General features: G+C 45.5%; 10 protein-coding genes across 10 annotated transcripts; 4 read left to right on the forward strand and 6 right to left on the reverse strand.

Annotated features, from left to right (window-relative positions):
* Positions 1–190: 190 nt before the first annotated feature.
* N7483_004300 (L51/S25/CI-B8 domain-containing protein) lies at positions 191–733 on the reverse strand (the record flags this gene model as incomplete). The annotated part of the gene is made up of 4 exons (XM_057087737.1): positions 191–249; positions 309–341; positions 433–539; positions 648–733. 4 exons carry the CDS (start codon positions 731–733, stop codon positions 191–193), a joined length of 285 nt encoding a protein of 94 aa, XP_056947566.1.
* Positions 734–1,142: 409 nt separating this feature from the next.
* Positions 1,143–1,994, forward strand: N7483_004301 (mitochondrial pyruvate carrier family protein; the record flags this gene model as incomplete). The annotated part of the gene is made up of 4 exons (XM_057087738.1): positions 1,143–1,333; positions 1,418–1,433; positions 1,595–1,731; positions 1,799–1,994. 4 exons carry the CDS (start codon positions 1,143–1,145, stop codon positions 1,992–1,994), a joined length of 540 nt encoding a protein of 179 aa, XP_056947567.1.
* Positions 1,995–2,875: 881 nt separating this feature from the next.
* Positions 2,876–4,621, forward strand: N7483_004302 (putative extracellular exo-polygalacturonase; the record flags this gene model as incomplete). The annotated part of the gene is made up of 8 exons (XM_057087739.1): positions 2,876–3,215; positions 3,271–3,637; positions 3,692–3,750; positions 3,809–3,969; positions 4,020–4,208; positions 4,281–4,382; positions 4,436–4,516; positions 4,580–4,621. 8 exons carry the CDS (start codon positions 2,876–2,878, stop codon positions 4,619–4,621), a joined length of 1,341 nt encoding a protein of 446 aa, XP_056947568.1.
* A 581-nt stretch (positions 4,622–5,202) lies between these two features.
* On the forward strand, positions 5,203–6,117 carry N7483_004303 (SDR family oxidoreductase; the record flags this gene model as incomplete). Its single annotated transcript, XM_057087740.1, has 1 exon — positions 5,203–6,117. The coding sequence occupies one exon, from the start codon at positions 5,203–5,205 to the stop codon at positions 6,115–6,117; it is 915 nt and encodes a 304-aa protein (XP_056947569.1).
* Positions 6,118–6,536: 419 nt separating this feature from the next.
* On the reverse strand, positions 6,537–8,376 carry N7483_004304 (major facilitator superfamily domain-containing protein; the record flags this gene model as incomplete). The annotated part of the gene is made up of 6 exons (XM_057087741.1): positions 6,537–6,895; positions 6,952–7,369; positions 7,418–7,566; positions 7,623–7,702; positions 7,755–8,067; positions 8,136–8,376. 6 exons carry the CDS (start codon positions 8,374–8,376, stop codon positions 6,537–6,539), a joined length of 1,560 nt encoding a protein of 519 aa, XP_056947570.1.
* A 1,419-nt stretch (positions 8,377–9,795) lies between these two features.
* N7483_004305 (uncharacterized protein) lies at positions 9,796–10,837 on the forward strand (the record flags this gene model as incomplete). The annotated part of the gene is made up of 4 exons (XM_057087742.1): positions 9,796–9,826; positions 9,898–10,254; positions 10,330–10,557; positions 10,617–10,837. The coding sequence occupies 4 exons, from the start codon at positions 9,796–9,798 to the stop codon at positions 10,835–10,837; spliced, it is 837 nt and encodes a 278-aa protein (XP_056947571.1).
* A 328-nt stretch (positions 10,838–11,165) lies between these two features.
* On the reverse strand, positions 11,166–13,716 carry N7483_004306 (uncharacterized protein; the record flags this gene model as incomplete). The annotated part of the gene is made up of 8 exons (XM_057087743.1): positions 11,166–11,527; positions 11,581–11,864; positions 11,914–12,005; positions 12,057–13,003; positions 13,066–13,183; positions 13,246–13,345; positions 13,417–13,471; positions 13,527–13,716. 8 exons carry the CDS (start codon positions 13,714–13,716, stop codon positions 11,166–11,168), a joined length of 2,148 nt encoding a protein of 715 aa, XP_056947572.1.
* A 359-nt stretch (positions 13,717–14,075) lies between these two features.
* N7483_004307 (flavin-containing monooxygenase) lies at positions 14,076–16,201 on the reverse strand (the record flags this gene model as incomplete). Its single annotated transcript, XM_057087744.1, has 8 exons — positions 14,076–14,278; positions 14,344–15,036; positions 15,101–15,169; positions 15,222–15,387; positions 15,446–15,619; positions 15,669–15,862; positions 15,936–16,152; positions 16,199–16,201. The coding sequence occupies 8 exons, from the start codon at positions 16,199–16,201 to the stop codon at positions 14,076–14,078; spliced, it is 1,719 nt and encodes a 572-aa protein (XP_056947573.1).
* A 1,746-nt stretch (positions 16,202–17,947) lies between these two features.
* On the reverse strand, positions 17,948–18,605 carry N7483_004308 (uncharacterized protein; the record flags this gene model as incomplete). The annotated part of the gene is made up of 2 exons (XM_057087745.1): positions 17,948–18,017; positions 18,091–18,605. The coding sequence occupies 2 exons, from the start codon at positions 18,603–18,605 to the stop codon at positions 17,948–17,950; spliced, it is 585 nt and encodes a 194-aa protein (XP_056947574.1).
* A 578-nt stretch (positions 18,606–19,183) lies between these two features.
* N7483_004309 (uncharacterized protein) lies at positions 19,184–20,183 on the reverse strand (the record flags this gene model as incomplete). Its single annotated transcript, XM_057087746.1, has 2 exons — positions 19,184–19,192; positions 19,284–20,183. 2 exons carry the CDS (start codon positions 20,181–20,183, stop codon positions 19,184–19,186), a joined length of 909 nt encoding a protein of 302 aa, XP_056947575.1.
* Positions 20,184–21,906: the final 1,723 nt, after the last annotated feature.

Consider the following 21,906-nt stretch of genomic DNA (forward strand, 5'->3'; position numbering starts at 1 on the left):
GTAAGATAGTCATATAGAAGACCCAGATTGTCTTGATCGAGTATTTCTTCGAGCCGAGCGAAAAATAATGCGTGAAAGTTGGTTCGATTTTCATCTATAGGTACACAGGATTGTAGGACGGCAAAACGCGCAATTGCGGCAGAGACATGGGGCAGATGAGAATTGGTGTGAATTAAAAAAGAGAAGGTCATTATGAGGTCTGCTTCACGAGGTTGGTGATGCGCTCTTCGATCTGTGCGTCGGAGAGACCTGTATCACAGTCAGCAATTGCACATTGCGGATGTACCGGCGATTCGAGAATAACTCACCCGACAGTCCTTCTTGAACCTCCTTTCCGAACTCTGTAATTCAATTGACCCGAAATTAGCGCTATTGTCCAGATTGAGTCCATTCGACTAGAATTGTATCGATTTCGTGGAAGGTGATTCGTACCGTATCGAGCGAAGACTCGAGGCACGGTGTTAGAGGCATCGCGCATGAGGATGGGAGTCTGAGGGTTGTGCTTCTTCATGGTGGGGTAGGCGCGGTTCAGGAAAGATCTGTATTGGCGACATGGTGGAGTTAGTCAATGCATCTGGTCAAGATGGTTGCGGACCATTGAAACTGGAGCTGGACCCGATGCCGTTAAGAGGGACACGACCACATACCTTGTGGCAGCACTCTGCTCAGAGGTCTGGCAGAAAAGGAAGCGGAGCTCCTTCAGGCTCTTGCTGAAGACGTATTTGCCAGACATGGTGAAGTGAGGTAGAGTGGAGGGTATAGGAGGGGGGTATCAAGAGAGTCTCAAGCAAGAGAAAGAGAGCATTATTCACAAGCCCCGTGATTCGCTCGACCAGAGAGGGATCCCGCTATACCTAGTTAGGGTTAGTGGATATAAGATTACATAACCCGTAGAAGCAGGAGCGACGTCGGGGCTAGTCATAATCAAGAAGGTCTAACCTAACTGTTGTAATTGATATCGAGAGAAGCTTGAAGGTGTTCGAGTGTTTATCTACATACTAGCTTTCATCTAAAACCTCGAAGTGTTGTGATTTCATAGTTGTGAACTATTCCCGACGGAAAACTTGCTCCTCCCGGTCACCGGCCGATTCCGCCCTTCTTCCCTCTTCACTTCCCAAGTCGTCATATCTCAATCCATCACCATGTCGTCTCGTGTGGGCTTCCGATTCCTTAATAACTCTCGCTTTGCTTTCCGCAATGCCACTGCTCCCTTCCGCCGGCAGGCCGGTCAGGGCTTCCGCTTCCAGAGCACCGAGGCCGGTGCGGAGCAGCAGAGCAGCTTCTTCCAGCGCATGTGGACCAGCCCTGTCGGCGTGAAGACCGTTCACTTCTGGTAAGCTATTGCGATTGATATTTATACTCCAAGATACTGTCACATACTATAATGGCCATTTTATCTAACTGTGATATCCCACAGGGCCCCCGTCATGAAGGTACGAAACTCGATGACTCGATGAACCCTTTCCCTGATACGCATCTCTCGTTCCCCAGTCGTCATATTGTTGGAATTTTCTGCGCATACGGACTACAAATTTTGAATTGAGATTTTTTTCATGTTCCCGGGTGTCATAAGCTGACATATGTGCCTTTATAGTGGGCTCTGGTCATCGCCGGTATCTCCGACTTCAACCGCCCTGCTGAGAAGCTCTCCCTCACCCAGAACGCCGCCCTCATGGGTACCGGTGCCATCTGGACCCGTTGGTGCTTGATCATCAAGCCTCGCAACGTCCTGTATGTTTCCAGACCCTCTTGAGCTCCAATCCCGACGATCACCTCCAACTAACCATTGCTTCCCAAGGCTTGCCGCTGTCAACTTCTTCCTCGGATGTGTTGGTGTTGTTCAGGTCTCCCGTATCTACGCGTACCGCAAGAGTCTTGAGGGCTCCCCCGAGGAGGCCGCCAAGGATATGGAGAAGGAGGTTGTTGACTCTGCCAAGGGCGTTGTCACTGCCGCAGAGGGTGCTGTCAAGGCGGTCGGCGAGAAGGCTAACTAAAATGCGCTATTCATTTTATAGAATTGTGCATCTGACGATGAAGCGCGGGTGCAAAAAGATGAGAGAAGACAGGATTCCACCTTCAATAGTCCCCATAGAGGCCTCAGACTTAACAGCGAGGTCACTCAATGCGCTCCGAGCTGGCTAGCTCAGATGTGAGTCTGTTGAGAACTCTATTATTTCGTTGTTCTGTGTCGCCTGCTCTATTCAGGGGAGACCCGCTGTACATATAACACTATGGCAACTTATTCATTTGTTCTTACCTGGAGTCAATGTCCCGGAAATAGTAAGCAGCACAAGAGTAAGAAGCTGAGTAAATCAAGATCAAGAATAATTACTACTAGGTAGAATGTATCATTCAATCTCCCTTCAAATGTTCCCAAATTACATCATGCATTGAATATTCAAATAAATTTCCATCATTCCTCATGCCGTTTATGCATGGATGTTCTCCAGGTCCGTCATTTTCCCGGGTTTTTCCTCCCAATCGGTGAAATCCCATGTCAACTTTCCTCCTATCGGACTTATGCTACGACCTCCCCTCACCTAAAAACTAGACCTCCAATTTCCCTGCCGCTCAGTAAAAACACGCCAATTCAACAGATTCATTAAATTGACCTCTGAGTTTCCCCACAACCCACAATGCGGTTTCCCCGGATGTAGACTCTGCACCGCGCCATACCCCACTCAACCCGTATCCACGGAATTGCTTAGCGTTGAGGCCCTGACCGCAGGTGGGTATGGGGTTATTATCTCCTTGAAAGCTGTAAGTATATAAGAACCTGTGATGCCGATCTTTCAAAATGTTTGAATCAATCCCCGCAGAGTTGCATCATTCATCCCTCAAGCATATCCTATATTTACTAGGTTGAAGAGGAAAAATGAAGATCACCAGCACCTTGTTACAGACCACAGGTCTTTTGTTGTCTCTTGGTCTGACAACTGAAGCTAGATCTGTTGCTCCAAGTCCAGCAGCTAAGGGTTACTCGCGAAGTGAGCTATGCAAACCACATCAGCCATTCAAGCCTCTTCCGTCCAGCCCGCCCCGAACCAAGACTTGTCACGTATCCAGCTATGGCGATGACTCGCGGGATGACTCCAAGTTCATTCTTTCTGCGCTGAAGGAATGTAACAATGGTGGAAAGGTTGTGTTTGATGCGGATAAATTTTACACAATTGGCACTGCATTGGATATGACTTTCCTGAAACATATTGATCTTGGTAGGCAATCTAACACTTCGAGACCGTGCTCTCCCTTGCTGATAATTTTGAACAGATATCCAAGGATACATTAAGTTCACAAATGATACGGATTACTGGCAAGAAAATGCTTTCTACCAGACATACCAGAATGCCACCACCTTCTTCCAGCTGGGAGGAGAGGACGTCAATATCTACGGCAACGGCACTATCGATGGAAATGGCCAAGCTTGGTACGACCTGTATGCCGTGGATGACCTCATCCTCCGACCTATTCTTGTCGGAATTATTGGTCTGAATGGAGGTACAATTGGTCCCATTAATCTCCGCTACTCGCCCCAATGGTACCACTTCGTTGCCAACTCCACCGACCTGTTGTTCGATCAGATCAATATCGGAGGACTCAGCAACAACAATATCACTGCTTCAAACACTGATGGATGGTGTGTTCAAGCCCCTGTAAACTAATTGATCATCATGATATTAACATAGAACAGGGATATCTACCGCTCAAGCAACATTGTCATTCAGGACTCTATTATCATCAACGGTGATGGTACGAAGACTCAGAAATCATTCAAGTTCAAGTTTATACCATACTAATAGTTTCGCAGACTGTGTCTCTTTCAAGCCCAACACCACGAATGTTGTCGTACAAAACCTCTCCTGCAACGGCTCCCACGGTATCTCCGTTGGATCTCTGGGACAGTATGAGGGAGAAGTTGACATTGTCGAGAACATTTACGTTTACAACATCTCTATGTCGAATGCAGAGGTAAGTTAATTTGAAAGGAATCATGAAGCATAAATTCTAATTTATAACAGAACGGTGCGCGCATCAAGGTTTGGCCTGGTGTTTCTTCAGAGCTCTCTGCAGATCTGCAGGGTGGAGGTGGCTCAGGAAGTGTCAAGAACATCACCTACGACGGGATGTACGTTTACAATGTCGACTATCCCATCGATGTCACCCAATGCTACGGACAAAGCAACCTCACTCTTTGCAACGAATACCCCGTAAGAGATCCTCTACCAGATTAATTTCTCTGCTCTCATACATGTTACTAATATCTTCTTCCGCGAATATAGAGCAGCCTCACAATCTCCGATGTGTACTTCAAGAATATCCATGGTACAAGCTCAGGCGCCTACAACCCTGACGTTGGAACCATTGTTTGCTCGAGCCCAGATGTGAGTTACCCTTCCTTATCTATAAGACCAAGGCGCCTATCTAACATTCCCAGGTCTGCTCAAACATCTACGCCTCCGATATTTCTCTCACTAACCCAACTGGTGGTGATTACAACGTCTTTTCTTGTGCCAATGTAAGCCGCACACCGTCAATGATTTTATGATTTTTTCCCTCAAGTACTAACCTCTTCCCTCAGGTTAATGAGACCCTTCTGGCTGTCAACTGTACCTCAACTTGAGATGCTACGGTTTCATATGGACTCATGGATGAATTATTCTCCTGATAGACATTCGAAATCAAAATGCGTGTATCTTCTGCGTGAAGGATTTTGTACATCTTGAATCAATAGTACATAGCTCGTTATTGAATTCCAGGCTCTTGCTTGAATAATATGACGCAATCCAGTAGCGCCCTCTTAAGGAGATCTGATATTCATCACCACATGCAGGTCGACGGACTTAAGACTCGACCCCCGGGGCCATGAGGGGCCGCCGGGAATCCCGGGATATGTACTAGTAAACATTGACTCGGCGTCGGGCGATAACGCTGCCCGCAGGTTGTTTTGAGCCTAGCTCAAGCCTCAAGTGCTGATATCTGGAGCCGATCCCATTGTTGCCTGGATAGATTGACCGTCAAAAGTCCCTAGAGTAGATTATAAATAGTGAGCTGAGCCCTGGAGGTTTCCATTCAAGTTCAAGTTGTTCTCACAATCCCACGCCTTTCTCTAGTCTCTGAACTCTCCCATAGTAAAGCATTCCGAAAAGTCTACATTTTAGTGTGAAATTCCACTCTACTTGAATCCATATTTCACAGCATAAGATGGATGACTTCGCAAAGCTCGCAGAGTACGTTGGTTTTACCAATGCTCTTGAAGTTGGGGCATTTGTTCCAACACGCCACACCGATACCTACCCATTCATCACCCCAACTGGAACGGAGCTAGCCGGTAAATCCGTCATTATAACCGGTGCTTCCAAAGGGATTGGCCGTGCAACAGCAAGTCGCCTTGTCAAGGCTGGTTGCAGCAAGATTGCGATCGCAGCCCGTACAGGTCTTGACAAAGTGGCCGAGGAGCTCAAATTGGAGGCACAACAACTCGGCCTCGATCCCCCAACAATCCTTCCTGTCCAGGTAGATGTCACGTCCGACGAATCCGTGAAAGCAGCAGCACAAACAGTCGAAGATGCATTTGGAGGGAAGATCGATATCCTCATTAACAACGCGGGCTATCTACCGAAACTTGTTCGTATTGGCGAGGCAGACCCCAGTGAATGGTGGAAGGGATTCGAAGTCAACTTGAAGGGAACTTTCCTCTGCGCGCATTATTTCCTGCCACTCTTGTTGAGATCCGATACGAAAATCGTGATTAATCTGACTTCCATTGGGGCGAATCTCTTGACGATTGGCGGAGCATCATATCAGGCATCGCGATTTACTAATTGTCGTATTACCGAGTTCCTGGCTCGGGACTATGAAGAGGAGGGTCTGATCGCTATTTCAGTGCATCCTGGCGGAGTGAAAACTGACATGGGCGATAACTTACCCGAGGTGATGCACTTTTCCTTGACGGATACTGCCGACCTTCCAGGCGATACAATCGTGTGGCTTACGAAAGAGCGACGCGAATGGTTGAATGGAAGATATGTCTCTAGTCCCTGGGATATGCAAGAGCTTGAAGGGAAGAAGGAGGAGATTGTTGAGAGGGATTTGTTCAAGTTTCGCATGACGGTCTGATTCAAATGTTCTGGCCGTCTGAAGTGAACCTCACATGTGTACTATAATCAATAATCTTGAAATCTTCACTCTATTAAATTCAAATTTATGTTTGATACATAGAAACTACCTTAAATTTCCAGTCATTGATCTGGATAAGAACTTGAAGCAATCGCATAGCATGAATGACATAATTCAAGTCTATCAGATGAGGTTCGAAAATCAATGGAGAGCATGTGTTAGATGTTTGAGACGGAGATATCTGCGGTCTTCGAGGTCTATAGAAGCAAAATGAGTGACGTTATTCACTGCATCTTATCCTATACGACCCGACAGCCCAGATTGGTGAGCCCAGCTTCGCGCTCGCTTGCCAAAGATGTACCTGTTTTCATGGATGGTAAGTACTAGCTTGAAGAAGAAAGATATGAAAGGGTCAAAACTCACATTGGAATCGTCAATAAAGTGACACCGATAGTGATTCCACCAATCGTGAAGAAGCAATTGCGAACCCCTTGGCTGTCAATCCAATCATTCATGTAAAATGTCAACCCGAAAGAGAACATATTCTTCACAAAATTCATTGTTGCAAATGCTTCACCAGCCTTCTCACGGTGACAGTCCACCACATAAGTGACAACACCGGTAGTTCCTAGTTGCGCTCCAAAGTTGATTAATCCTAAGCCAACAATCACGGGGACAGGCCAAGGATCTTGCACTGCGGAGGACTGGCCCCAGGCGAAGAAACCAGTCGAGGTGAAAAGAAGATATGTCAACATAATGGGAAGGCGGAATTCCGGTTCTGTCATCTAATTAGCCCAGTCTTGTCATGAACCTTGATAATGAAATAAACGATACCAAAGATGCCACCGTTCCTCTTGGACATCCTAGTGACAAGACCGTCAATAAGAGGACCTGACACGATTGTGCCAAGTACAGATGCCACAAAGGATGACAAGTTTGTTGCTCCAACAGCGATGACCGAGAAGTTATATGGTGGCGCGGAGAAAATCTGTGAGATGACAAGAGATACACCAACAAGCCATGAGATGCAAATTGTGAAGAGAAAGACGGCCCATAACACAGGCGGTGATGCCAGTAAGTAAAAAGGTCGAATAATAGTATTCGAAAATGGAACATGATTGACATAGCCACTCCAAGGTGACAGTTCCTGGAGCCACGAAATACGCTTTTCGACTTCTTCGGGTGGAGACAGTGTGCGTGTCGAAACTTGAAGCTCAGACTCTTCTACCATTTCCTTTGAATCGATGTTGACCTGGGATTATCAGACTTTAATCGTAATTTGTCAAAGAATGGAGCATACATCGTTCCGTCCTGTGTCAATGTTCAGAGCATCTCGTTTGAAGGCCGATTCAGGCATCCAAATGAACACCAGGATAAAGGTCAGTGCAAAGGCTCCACCCATGCCGTATAATGCCTCATGGTATGAAGAATACTGAATAATTGCAGCAGCTAGAGGTGGATGCGTCAACATAGGAATCGAAGCGAATAGGTCAAGAGGCGTATACCAATTGGGACGGCTAGGTTGATACCACCTAAGACACCAAGGTTGAAAATTGCGGTTCGGAATCCTCGCTCATGAACATGCCTATTGAAAAATTGAGATACCCTATTCCAGAAACGTGATTGAGGAGACTCACCATATGTCGGAAATAGAAGCTGGGACCAAAGCCTCCATCGGTGCCATGCAAAGTCCACAGAAGACTCTGGCTGCAACGAAAGATTCAAAGCTCTTTGCGCCGGCGGCCCAGAAGCAGGATATAGTGAGTCCAAGAGTTGTTCCAAGGTAAACGGGGCGTTTCCCATACTTGACGGCTAGAGAGTTGAAGAGGAGGCTTCCCACAGCGATCGCTACAATGGCGCCACCCTGAACAGCAGAGATGAAGGTTGACAATGACACGTTGAACTCTTCGGCCAGAGGCACAAATGCTCCTCCAAGCAGAGGACCGACAGCTAAATATGAGAGGAGTGAGTATGAGCCGAGTATCAGGGTGCTTTTTCTCTAAAAGTTGTTGACTTACCACCGACACAGCCGCAACCCCATCCGTACGCAATTGTAAAAAGCTCCTTCTTTGTCCGGGACCAGTTGTAAGGGTCATTAGGAGATTCAGAAGGCTGAGGTACAAGCACTATTTTACCTGTGCTATCGTATTTTAGTAAACTGGGGTCAATACCAGTGTAAGTTTCAGAGTCGTGACCACCACTCAAAGGCGCCGTTCCTGGCACATGCTCCGACTTCGTTTCTAGAATACCTAAACCCATTTTGAAGGCTGTAAAGGACTTGGAAATGTTGATTATTGCATAAATGGATAGGAAATTTTCGAGTTGTGGGAGGTGCTAGTGCTTAAAATGCGGAGTAGAGTCGAGCTAAACGATGCTGACGTAGACAATGCCATGCAAACGTGCACTGCCAAACGGTATTATTGACAAGTAAACTCGGGCTTGCTGATCTTGGCCATTAGATCATGGAGTAATAGTTGAGTAAATACTAAGTCCCTCCAACTAAGGTCACAAGAACTACTAACTAGTACCCCATAGATCCTGGAAGGACAGGTCTACATCATTCGCTACCTATGCTATATCGGACCATATAGAGATACGTTCTTCCAAGCTATACATACATTTACAAGCTCGCCATAGAAGTAGTGGGGGTATATGGGGCAGCTATCAAGCCCCATAATGGGGAAACTTGAATCTAGTACCCCACACTTTACCCCAGTATCCCGAGGTCTTCATGGTTCATTTCACTTGACTAGTAGGTGATTTAGAAAAATATGATAGAACGAACCAATGGAGGCTCAATTTGAATATGGGTACATTACAGTTGAGAATAAACAAGTTAGTTGTTTTTGAGTATTGAAATTAAGAGTCAACATTGACATTCAAGTTGTTTGAAGAAAACGCTCTTTCACATCACTAAGCCATGGAGGAGTTGTAGTTTGTCAATGCTTTTTTTGGACAACCTCGCCACTCAACGTTGAGCAATTATTTTTCTCTGAAATTTCTCCCAAGTATTAGAATGATATCTATCAGCTGGAATCAAATATTTCAAATAAGTATATTAAGATTTGATGTTGTGTGACAGGGAAGAAACCAATATCGGAATACTCTGCACGGTCGGGAACCTTGGAAGTGAGGTGAGAGCTTACTTAGAACAACATTCGAAAAGTGCGACATACCATGTGAAGCAATATACTCTACTAGTAATTCCAAAGTCCAATATATCTCCTAAAATAGCTAATGAATTACTTGATACTTGATACTAGATCTGATCATGGTATCATGGCGTTGGTTATGTTTCTACCATAACCGGCAAAACAATAACATTGGAACCTTGGAACAAGCCCATCTGGTAGAGCCATAAAACTTGAACTCTTCTAATGTTTAGATCTAACTACCATAGACGAAATATTTAGATCGACCAGATCCCTACAAGAATTGAATCAGAACGCGGAATTAAAGCCAATACTCAGAACTATACAAAGGACATAACCGACGATACGCCATGACCCCTTCTCCACAGACCACCGGAAAACCCCCAGCTCCACGTTAATGTGGAGAAGGGAAGAGGGGCAACTGCCGACCACCTGCAAGAAGCCGATATGTAAAATACATGTACCTGAAGTCCAACTGCATCTAACCGTAATCCATCAAGTGGGAAACGGTTGATCGAGCTTTATCATGGCATCAAAACGCAGTGTTGTCGTCACCGGTGAGAGTTCGACCCTATCTACAGCAACTATGAAGATAGTATGTTGAATTTATTATTCTAACTTGGACTAGGAGGCGCATCCGGGATAGGACTGGGTATTACGAAGCATTTTATCCAGGACCCTAATACCCAAATTACTATCTTGGATATCAACCCCAAAACTGGCGCCGAAACTATCGAGAAACTTCTTGCAGAATTTCCATCAGCCAGAATCTCCTTCGAGGAATGTGATGTCTCTTCATGGGAAAGTCAAGCGTCGGCCTTTGAAAAGATCTTCGAGCAGCAAGGTCAAATTGACATTGTCTTCGCCAATGCAGGAATCACAGAGTGTGGGAGTTTGCTGCCCCTGAAGGGTGGAGATCTTAGCACCAGGCCATCGAAGCCGAACCTAGCGACCGTAAATGTGAACTTTGTTGGGGTGATCTACTGTGAGTGAGAAAGACATTGAGACAAGTCCGGCAAGGTCGAGTAGAATGCTAACGTGAACTTCATCAACTGTGCAGCGGTACAACTAGCGATTCACTATATGGCTCGTAATAAACTGGCACCTAGCGAGGACTCCTCAAATGGTCTGATTGTATGCACTGCATCAAATGCTGGATTATATCCATTACCAATCGCTCCATTATACGCAGCTACAAAGCATGGAGTGATCGGTCTGGTTCGATCATTGGGGAGATCACTTTTACCAGAAAATATTCGTATTAATGCGCTAGCACCTGCTGTCGTCGGTGAGTTGGTAGTAACAATGGATCGGATATACGAAACAAGGCTGACTGAGTGCTATTAGAAACAAACATCGCTTCTAATAAGGATTTGTTCCAATCAATGGTTATTACTCCCATGTCCACAGTAACTAAAGCTGTGACGCAGTTGGTGGACGATATCACTCTAACAGGGAAAGTTGCCGAACTACATGGAGGATCTGTCACCTTTGCAGAGCCCCCAGCATATGTGGATGAGGATACTGGGAGAAATATTGAAACGTTTTGGAATCTAGGTATTGCATAAGAAGCTGGAACCCGTGCGACAACTTAGGATTTTACCGTTAGTGCTACGCACTAAGCAGCATGGCGATAACCTCAAATTGATATAAGATTCAAGGCTATAATGAACCACTGAGTGATATGTAAGAAAAAAGGCTTTTGTCCCTGTATACATGAAGCTGGGGAATCCAGCCCAGCACAAGCTAAACATTAGTTCGAGGATATCGAAATAGAAGAAACTCCAAGACCTCTAACCCTCCAAGTAAACCCGAAACACCATATATTAATAAAGAGCTGCCAAAAGTAGCACCCTCCCCAGAGCCAGAAAGATCTAACCGTTGCCGAGAAACGATTTACTCCTGTTCATCTTTTAACAAGACCTTCAATTTGTCCAGTTTATCTTCGCAGTTCACCTCCATTTCCATTAGAACGTCAACGGCATCCTTATTAGTGACCAGCAACTGTGAGACAAGCCAAAGACTATACCCATTTTTGTAGAAGCCCATTGCAGTCCATTCATCATCTGAGATTCGGTTTCGTAATGAGATCCAATGCTCTCTCCAACGAGAGAGGGCCACTCTGATGTTGTTGAGGAATGAGATTTCAGGAAGTGGACTTGTGGTATCAGAAGGGCTATGCAACGATAATAAAGGAGAGCCTGGTCGCTTCGTGAGGCCGATAAGCATGATTTGTGTGTTAATGAAAGCGAAAAGAACTGGATGACGGATTAGCATTTGGAAATAACCAGTGTCATGTAGTGATGCGTACCATGTATAAGCATGAACATATCAAATATAGTCATATCCATCTGATAGTACTCGGGTGGCCTGCCAGGAGACTCCGCTGGTGTTGGAGCAAAAAGGTTCTGGAATGCTTGGTATAGGCTGAGGTTGCGGGAAAGGCGGAAATTTGGCTCGGAAAATGGATGATCAGACCAAAATAGGGACTGTTCGCAGGGGAGATCTAGCTCCATTTCGAAGATGCCGTAGCGATAGGGGTAATTTTGATAGAAATAGAATGCGCAGTCCAGTAATGAGACAATTGACATGGTTCTGAGAGGTGTTAGAGAGTGATCGAGAATAACAAGACTCTAGCGCTCACCTAATGCGTGACTCCATTTGAATCCACATCGTTTCACTGGTATGTTCTTGTGGCAGGTGCCGACATTTGGTAAGACCAAGATGACGAGTTAACTTTGATTATGAGTTAGTGAGTGTTCCGCTGGACCAGGGAGGGAAATGTACCTTGACAACTTCACTGAAGCGGGTCTCCATCACGCGCGCCCGGCTCGCAGCATTGCCTGACCAAAATTGAACTAAGACTATGATGAATCCTGCTTGGAAATTCTGAAATTTGATCCAATCAGTCGCCTCTTCCTCTGTATTTCGATTTCCTAGGAATGTGGTCGCAATCTCGACGTCGGGTGAGTAGACTTGAGTCGAGAAGATGAAAAGCTCAGCGAAGTCAACAACCCGCTTGGCCATGTAAACTTCTCTCAGGTCGTGGCTATACATAGCTCCCATGAAGACAACTCCAGCTAGTAGTGGTAGTGGTACCGTTTCCGGGTCAAAAGAAGGAAGATGAACCATTGGACAGCTCGGTTGCCAATTCTTGAAGTACAACGCAATGAATTTCCTGATGCGAGCAGTGGTGAGCAATGTACTCAGGCATTGAGATATCTCTTCTTGAGCTTTTGGATCCAAAGGCAATATCCATGCTCGAGATGATATGGACTGAATAAGGGCCAGAGCGAACGGACGCTCCGGTTCAGGCTCGAAGACGTCCTGTTGTGACGGTATGGTCAGACATGGGTCTTGACCTGCTGGTGGATAAGTCATCTGTCCGGTATATGGATCCTCTATAGGCTTTTGTTCGCCATAAGGTGCGTTGAAGAAATCGAGGAATGTGGGTTGGCAGTATGCGAGGGCAGCTGGATCTGAGTCTACCATTGCCGGCGTAAAGTCAGGCTGATTGACTTGTTGGACTTCGTATTGAAACATCTCCGTCGGAGAATCCTGTTGATCTTGACTATGATGAAACACCAGACTTCGTGTACGGTCTCCCCTCGGGGGAAGACTCCAGTGTTCCGTGAAGGTATCCGTACCACCATTCAGCAGGAACTTAATAGATCCACGGTCGGATTGTTCAGGGTAAATCTCAGTCTTTCCTGAAGGTGATCCTGACCCTGATCCTGCAAAGTATGAGCTATTCGACTCTCCAAAAATATTTTTTTTCTGTCTTCAAATGCCATACCTTCGTCCAGATCGAGTTGTAACGGGCGGGTGAGTCGTTCATTATTGCATTCGAGATTTCGTTTCACGCAAGAACCACAGGGGCTTTGACCATCGCAACGAAGCTTCATAGACATACACTGTAAATTTTGAATGGAGAGTAAGTATGTTGGTTCCCACAATACCGAAGCTTGAGGCTCACCGATTGGCATGCATGGCGGCGGCGACCCCTCTGTCCGGTTTCGGGGATTTGGCGATCCCCACGTTGAGCACAATCAGCATAGTGATCTCGGAGGTTGTCACTGTTTCATAGATCACTCGGTCAGACTTTAAATAAGACCTAGCAGGGGTTGGAAGTGGTGGGTGCACGTACCAACGCGCAAACGCCTCGTTGCAGAAAACGCATGAGTATGGCTTCTGACCGGAATCTTTCGAAACATGAGCGGGCGGAATCCAAAAAGACGACCGGGATCAAATACATACGTCTTAAATGATGTCTTTTCAAATGATCAATGCGTGTGAAGCCTCGCTGACAGATCGTACAGCGAAAATGCTTCTCGGCGGGCTTCATTGTGGTCCATCGGGGAGGAGACCCGGGGTGATAAGAAGGAGGAGCAGGTCTGGGGTGAAGAAAGGGTTGCAGGGGGGGAAGTGCCCGGTATTGGTATTCCATATGGTATTAGGGGGCTGATCCCTTACTTAAGTACCTCCACAATAGAAGAATGCGGGGAAGAGTACACAGCTCAAATACTTAATTTGGTATGGTATGGTAAAGTGAATGATATCACCACTTAATAGACTAAATGCGGTTATAATCAAGGTTGATCATACTCAAATAGTTTTGCCCAAAGAATGAGAAGAATTTGAATTTCTGGTTCGATGAATCAATGTTCAAGTGAAATGATTGTGATCATCTTGCAAGGATATCATGTCATACAAAGTGTAAAAATCCTTTCCCGTTGAACCCTCGAGCCCTGGAGTATCATTGCTCTGACATCAGGCTGCTCATGTGGATATAGTTTCCCTCACTTCTTATTTGCCCTCTACCATTCGTGGACTCGGAGTGGGGAAATCGATTTGATCATCGTCTAAGTAATCGACGTTGATCGTATTGTTCCTTTCATTTGCAGTCCATCCATCCCCAAACCAGCCCATGGGATTATTGTTGAGATAGTCATAGTCAAAGTCCTCCCAGCGAGGATTAGAAAAGACCCTCATAGCATGAAGTGATGACCCTATAAGACTCATTCTTAATACATACAGGGAAATAGAAAGATTCCCATTGGATATTGAGACTTACCTGGCCAAAGCGCCATAATATCTCCCTGCTCTTTCCCACCCCTGTACCAGCTGCGACACTTGCTGTTATACACAGTTCCTTTGAAATACTCTCGACAGTACCGAGAGAACTGCTGAACAGCATGAGGCCGTGCGGTCATGGTGCGAATATTATCACGTTGAATCTTTAAAATGCACTCGGTGAGGTATTCGACCTGCTTCTCAAACAGTAAGATGAGATTTCCTGCACCAAGAGCAGAGTTCGGTCCAAAGATCATGAAGTGATTTGGAAAGCCGTCCGTGGCGACAGAGATGTATGTTTCAGGGCTTTCTCTCCACCGGTCAGATAGAGATAATCCACCACGCCCCGTGATGGGGAAGCGTGGCACATAGGTGGTATCGAATCCTGTGGCGCAGGCAATCATATCGACTTGCCGATGCACACCATCCGCGGTTAAGATCCCGGTCTCGTTCACCTGGACAATCTCTGTCTTGATTAAATCCACTTTGGGGTCTGTCAGAGCTTCGAGGTAACCGGGACCTGGTGTCAGACGGCGGCATGCGACCGGGAAATCTGGAAGGATCTGATCAAGAAGCTCCGGCTTTTTCGCTAACCGACGCGTCATGTTATCGATGAAGAATGGGATTGAGCCGACTTGCTTAGGCGTTCCAGTGATTGTGAATGGGTGGTCGGATTGCAACAGAAACTCGGTATCTATTCTCTCCGTTAGACTTGTTGAAATTCTTCTTATATCATCAACATATGGGTGGTATTTCACCTTTACGAAACTTCTGATATGCTTCAGAATCATTTTTAAAAGTCTCAATTTCCTCTGCCGTGAAAGAGTCTGTTGAATAAATTTAGCATGAGCGACTAAGGACTAACCTCGGCATACTTACAATTTTCAGCATCGATTCCGCGCCTATCGAGCTCACCGCGGGCAAAGCCAGGGGCGATCCAAGTACGATTTCGCATGTAATGGTCGATATGAGCAACCTTCGGCAATATGCCAGGAACAATTTGAATTCCACTCGAGCCATTACCAATGACAGCAATGCGTTGGTTCTTTGAAGAGGTCAACAATGAATCATATGGTAAACTCAACCTTGAAATATAGGCATACCGTATAATCATACTGGGTATCCCAGGTGGCGCTATGCATCACTTTACCCTTAAAATCATGAAGACCAGGAATCTTTGGCCACTTCCAATTGTTCAGGGAGCCAGTGGCCTGGACTAAGATATCACACCGGTCTTCATATTTGATATCACGATCAACATTGTGGACCTTGGGTTTCTTTGTTAGTCTCAAATGTACTCCAAAGCAGAAGAAACCTCCTACTCACACCTAATTGCCATTTAGAGCTTCTCTCATTCCAAGCTGCACTAGTTACTTGCTGCTGAAGCTTGATATGTTCCATACAACCATATTTCTCAACGACCCGCTTCCAATATTGATGGATCTCCGCTGCCGGGGCGTAAAAAGAGGACCACTCTTTGTTCGGCTCGAAGCTGGCTTGATAGGTATTCGCAGGAATATCTGGGCGAGGATTGAAAATGGTCAGTAAATCAGGACTAGTGAAGGGAACACTATTAGTGATGACTTGACATACCACACGCGCAACCAGGGTACACATTCTCGTGCCAAGTACCTCCAATATCAGCATTCTTCTCATATATGCATAGATCGAGATTTGGAATCCTCTGGGCAAGTCGTATACAAGCCAGTATTCCTGAGATACCGGCTCCAATCACAACAACTCTCAGTGGACGGTGATCATCCACTGAGCGTATTTTCGATGGCCGCAGTGCGTTCTGTCGACTCTTCAACTACAGGTACAGGAGTTGGGCCGTTAAAAGCACGAGAAGAGCGCACCATGATGGTTTTCTTTTTGGAGAAAAAGCAAGAATGATTGAAGAGTGGTTGAGGGAGAAAAGTTGATCTTATGTCAAACAACTTGTTGAAGGGAGGCCTTCATGATCTACAAAATCTTAAGGCTGAGCAAACAAAATTGGGGGGCCCGACATGACAACTGACTCAACCATCGTATTGGGACAAACTAAAAATCCTTTCACGTATCTATCTGCAGCCTAAAGATTTATTGGGATTCTCCACGCAGTCTACCGTTTAGGTGCATTTCTTAATCCAATTAGAGATATCTAAGAAGACCCCGAACACTGATACGTAGACGGTCCCCTGTGCAGGACCCACAGGATATCACAACTGCTCGCAAAAAGATCCCGCGTTCGGGGAGTTTCAAAGGTTGCATGACATCCATAATATGGGTCATTCTGAGTATATAGGTATCATGTACCATTGAGCTGATAATGATCCACACTTTTGGACTATGATCTAATCGATTAATCGGAAATACCCCAGTCAAAACCCCCATGCGGCCAATGGTGGTAAATTTATCCGACATATTAACAGAGACGCTTAACGATATCCCGAGGTCAAAGGGTTGAGGGGTCGAGCGGTTGAGATTGTGAGATTGTTAACTGGTACTTTTGATCAGACTAGTAGACACTTAGGCATGCCCCTCTTTCTCGTTAAGGAAGGCTTGATGCAGTAGTGGCTTGCCTAGTATAAATGTTCTCCAATGAAAACCTTCACTTCTCACTGGCAGAATTCAGGCCACCCAAGGCGTGAACTACTGCATCAGCGGCTCGCTTGTCACTGCCAGTGAGAGTCAGCAGCTGAATACTCATAGTACCAATGGGTCCATGTAGACAACGTGAACCTTGGAACATTCAAATTTAACCCCGCATGGACACCTTTAAGCGTACGTTAAAGCAGAACCCACCCTGCGCAATTACTGTATAAACTTGAACTTCGGAAGGCTGGCGAGGCTGTGAGAGTGAACATTCGAACTATTATGTATCACTGTCAAGGTAATATGTACAATTTAATTTAATATCTACATAGTACCATTTGAAATTGAATACTAATTATTACCAGCATGTACTAATAAATGTTTGCCTGATCAAACTTGAGATGAAGATCGTTTCCAGGCTTGGAACCCTTGTTCTTATGTGAGACCACATGTGCACAAACAGACATGGACGAGCGGCCTAATTAACACTAGACTATCGATGATCATTCAACCCGCTATAATACCACCTGGGCATTCAAGTTCCATCATCTTGGTAAAGGAAGAACCTGTGCAGCCGTACAATCCCCTGATCACCTTTTCATAAAAGGCATGTAAATGACTTTTACCATTCAAAATATTCTCGCTATAGATAGTATAAACATGATATTGAAGGTTAGGGAAAGAGATAATGAACTTTCAACGGCCCTCAATTTATTGCGATCTGACCAATATGGGTGGCGATAAGGCCTTGGCAGTGGATCTGATTGCGTGTATTCAAATGTTAGTATGTATATCGGTTAAGCCGATTTCGAGACTGAATGTACCAGTACCAGTGGGTTATGTTTCTTGATTTGTTTGAAATTTCAAGTTTGGATGACATGCAATCTGATAGACAACTAATACTTGCTGCATTCAAAAATGTGAAATAACTCTGGCCTTGTATTTAAGCAAATTGTGAGAGCCACAGAATAAGCACGATAGCCGCTGTAAATTCAAACTTCAAATGCTCCCGATAAACCACACATGAAAAGTTATTGTCGAAGACCGGCGATAGTGCTAAGAAATGAGAAAGCAACCCAGACAGCTGTAATAGTCACAAGCCTGGGGACACAAAACCTAACTCCAATTAGTTGAGGGCATAATTAAGTATGTGCTTCGACATCTGGACACTTACTCATCCGAAATCAGAAAAATGAATCCACCCCAGAACAGCCACTGGGAAATCCAGAGAAGGAACATGCTCAAGACCATGATAGCATAGAATTCTGAATACAGTACGCTCTGGCAAAGCTGGCGGTGATTTTCTTGATCAGAGAAGGTGCCATATACCGCGTTATTCGGAGTACACTCTTCGTTTTGCCTGCGTGTCAATGGCGTTCGTTCGGAGCTCAGAACTTGGTGCGGCGAATGATGAGTAGGCTTTTTATTTAACTTCGTGTACCATCCATCCAAGCCGGCCATCATCTTAGCAATTTCCAACGTTGTTTTGGCTTCCTGCCACCTAGGTTGGTCTGGACCACCAAATTCAGACAACCGCTTCATCCTGAGAGCGGTCCGCATCAATTTAATGAGCGCAATGCTGAAAATAACAAGCCACATGAGTGCTCCAGCATACATGAGTTTCGCTGGTAACCCAATCTCCCGACCTCCTAGGTATAAGTTGTGTTCTTTACCATAATTGAAGGTCATGATCATATGATACGACGATAGAGACTGAAGACATATTTCCGCAAATGACAACGACGCAGCCGCGGATAGATTGCTGGATTCAAGTGAATGTGCACCAGTCAGGACAATTGTTAGCCATGTAAGGCGAGGCACCGAGCACCAAAGAAGCATCAATTGAACAACCGGGATATGGTTATACCCATGGCTTTTCTGAACAATCAAAGAATTGAGCAAGTTAGCAAGAAGCTGTAAAGAAATAAGGAACGTCCCCTTAAGTAAACAAGACCGTATGAACGATTTCCTTTGAAAACTGCGTGTGATTTGATGTGAAGGTATTCTTAGGCCAAGGAATGTTGCAAGGAAAGTAGCTATGTTGACCACAGCAAAGCTTCTGAGCTTCCACTCTTTCAGGGGACATATTTGCGTTTCCCCTGGGTATGCAAAACTGGTAACATTGGCGATAGTTAGATTGTCGAAGCGCGGCGTGATAGTCCATCCCCAAGGAATCAACTCGGCAGGAGTGGGCGCGGTTAATTGATGCCAATTATCTGGCAGGCCATGCCAGTCCTGCACATTCCCACAGAGACTGTGGAGCCACTTCACATAGTCTATTCTGGTCTCAAATATATGGCACAAACCTGTACAAGACTCATAGCTGATGTTGCGGCAAAAGCATGTCCTGTCAACTGCACGCCTAACGTTACAATAGCCACTGGAGTCGACCTCACAAGCATCAGTCGCGCACTGATCAGTAAGCTCAATCACATCCTTTGGCATATCTGCGACACACATTGGCCATTGCCAATCTTCGATAGGTATAAATGAGAATTGTGTGGTCATGAGTGTATCCGCCCAACCATCTGGTAAGGATGTTGATCCACAGGTGGCATTAATCCAAAGACACTCCTTCGTGATGTCCAACTTCTCTGACCTTGTGCAGGGTTCTTGTTCGAGGTTTATCGTGAAGACACCGCAGAAGCAATCTTTATCAAAGTAGTCGCCGTCTTTGATGCGAGCCCCGACGAGATCATAACCAACAGTTTCAAAATCCAGCGCAACCATAGAATGTAAAGATCCACTATATTCCCAAGGACGAGCAGCATTGCCGGTGTCTTGGCTGGTGCTTGTGAAACCGCAAGATGCTATCACATATCGAAAGGGTTCCCTTGACACAGAAGAGGTTGAACCGGTCAGGCATTTGGGTGCATTAGAAATTATGTCAACGGCTGCATATCCTTCAGCTAGGGAAGATGGAGAGAGATTTTGAAGCCCATTTGCATCTCCGACTTCGACCATCCACGTTCTACCTGTGATTGTTCGAATCCATGAGTAAAGTTGCGCCTTAGCGAGTATAGATCTATCGCAGTATGGCAAATAGCTGGCAATAACATCGGGGGAGAAGGAAGTGCTGAGACAGCTGAGCTGAGTGAGCCATTGATGATGGGTGCAAATGACGCCGAAATGGCGGGTGCATCGTCTCTTGGTGCATTTTGTCATAGTACTCAGCCAGGCGGACTGATCTTGTTGAGCGATACACTGGGGCATAGGACTGAGATCTTCAGGGTTCACCCAGCCACCACGGTTGTCTTGGGGTAACATGATGTGGTTCTCCCCATCGTCATCGATGGTGGGGTCATGGAGCGCTTCTGCAGAATGGGGTCAACGCCAAACATGTATCAAGGCCTTGGAAGTACGCTACGGTTTAAACCCGCCCCATAAACCCCAGCGACCATCATCACGGAAAGCGCACGGAACATTCGCATCTTAGCGGTGGTGCTGAGGATCGTGCCTCAAAGTTGCATAAATGCAATACGGTGAGGCACCAATGAATATGCGAAATGTCGGGCGCGTAGCACTTCAACGAGAGTCGGATCATTATCGGTCCGACTCAGTACAGGATCTCATCATATGTACCTAGTACATCCGACTCTATTAGTGCTTTTCTTATCTCATCGAGCATATTCAAGTTGTCCAGGTGCTTTCGGTCGATCTCATCAACCTCCTTGCATACCTCGGTGAGAACTTGAGCTTTGAAGCCAAAGCTTTGCAGTGTTCACGATGACTCTTAACAGAGATATGGCTACTATTCAAATGTTCTAAACCCCCATTTTGCTTTTTCTTCCCAAGTCAGAGGCTCAGGACTAATACAGAGTACTATACTTTATACATATCTCTAATCTCCAATCTTCCAGCATCAACTGGTCAATATCATCGATGATAGTCCCCACATTGTAATCAATCATGACATCATCAGAATGACTCAGCGATGAAACACTTCATCCCCGCCCGCATCCATTCCGCGCGGGAGAGAGCACCTGGGCAGCTCCTATACTTAGACACCCTGGTCTAGGCCTTAATATAGAAAATATCCTAGATTGAGATTATGGTTAGTAGTATATACTCTAGATGCATTTCTCTTCTTTTTAGAGGGATAATCCCCTACAACCTTGGAATAATCTTATGTATATCTGTACTTAGAACTCTCCTAGTCAAACGGCATGTTTCCACCTGGGCACGTACTACTTTGGAGACTCTAATCGAATAGATGTACTAACATTTCCAAGGTTTTGGATTAAAGACTCGGATCTTTCTTCTTTTCACTCACTTTCTCTTCCTTTCGCCATTTGCTGTCAAACCTTTGCCCTTTTCCCCTTTCCTTTCCTCTTACCTGGTTTTTATTTTCTCTTCGCTCTTTTCAACCTCACCAACTTTTCCCACTCTTTCCTGTCTTTTTACCTTGGCTTTGTCTGTCAAAATTGAAAATCTGGCTCTGGAAAAGGAAAGGTTCCCATAGCGTGTCCTATCAGCCTTTTGTATAACCATAGACCAAAATTCCAGTTCATTCATATATCTAAGCGTATTTTGAAGCCAAAAAGTCCCACAGAGAGACTAGATACCATTCAAAATGTCACAAGTGATTTGATGTTGAATAAGGAAGTACCGGTCCTGGTTCCTGTGGAGTCCAAGTCCGGAAATACACAGGAGAAGGATCCGAAGTGGGGGATGTGTGGGGATGGGAGAGTCCTGAGATAGGTCAAGGGAAAAGAAAGCCTCCAGCATGTCTTATCTCGCTACACCCAGATTTCCCCCGTGTCAGCAGGTACTTCTTCCATTCAATGTCCAAATATCATCCACCTCCTGGGTCCGTGTGCTCGTGCGTATGGATATGGCGCAAAGTGAAACCACCTCCATAAATCAAGTCAGACGCCTGATGGATTCAAGAGCTAATGTACTCCGAACCCACAATTTTTCATATAAATGCGGTTCATAAGTCACCATCAAGCCCGAGGGCTGACTAGGAAAAAGTGAATTCCCATCTGCG

Source organism: Penicillium malachiteum, assembly GCF_028827825.1.
Source record: "Penicillium malachiteum strain IBT 17515 chromosome Unknown utg000002l:1.0-8849297.0:1.0-8852440.0, whole genome shotgun sequence".
Classification (NCBI taxonomy): domain Eukaryota; kingdom Fungi; phylum Ascomycota; class Eurotiomycetes; order Eurotiales; family Aspergillaceae; genus Penicillium; species Penicillium malachiteum.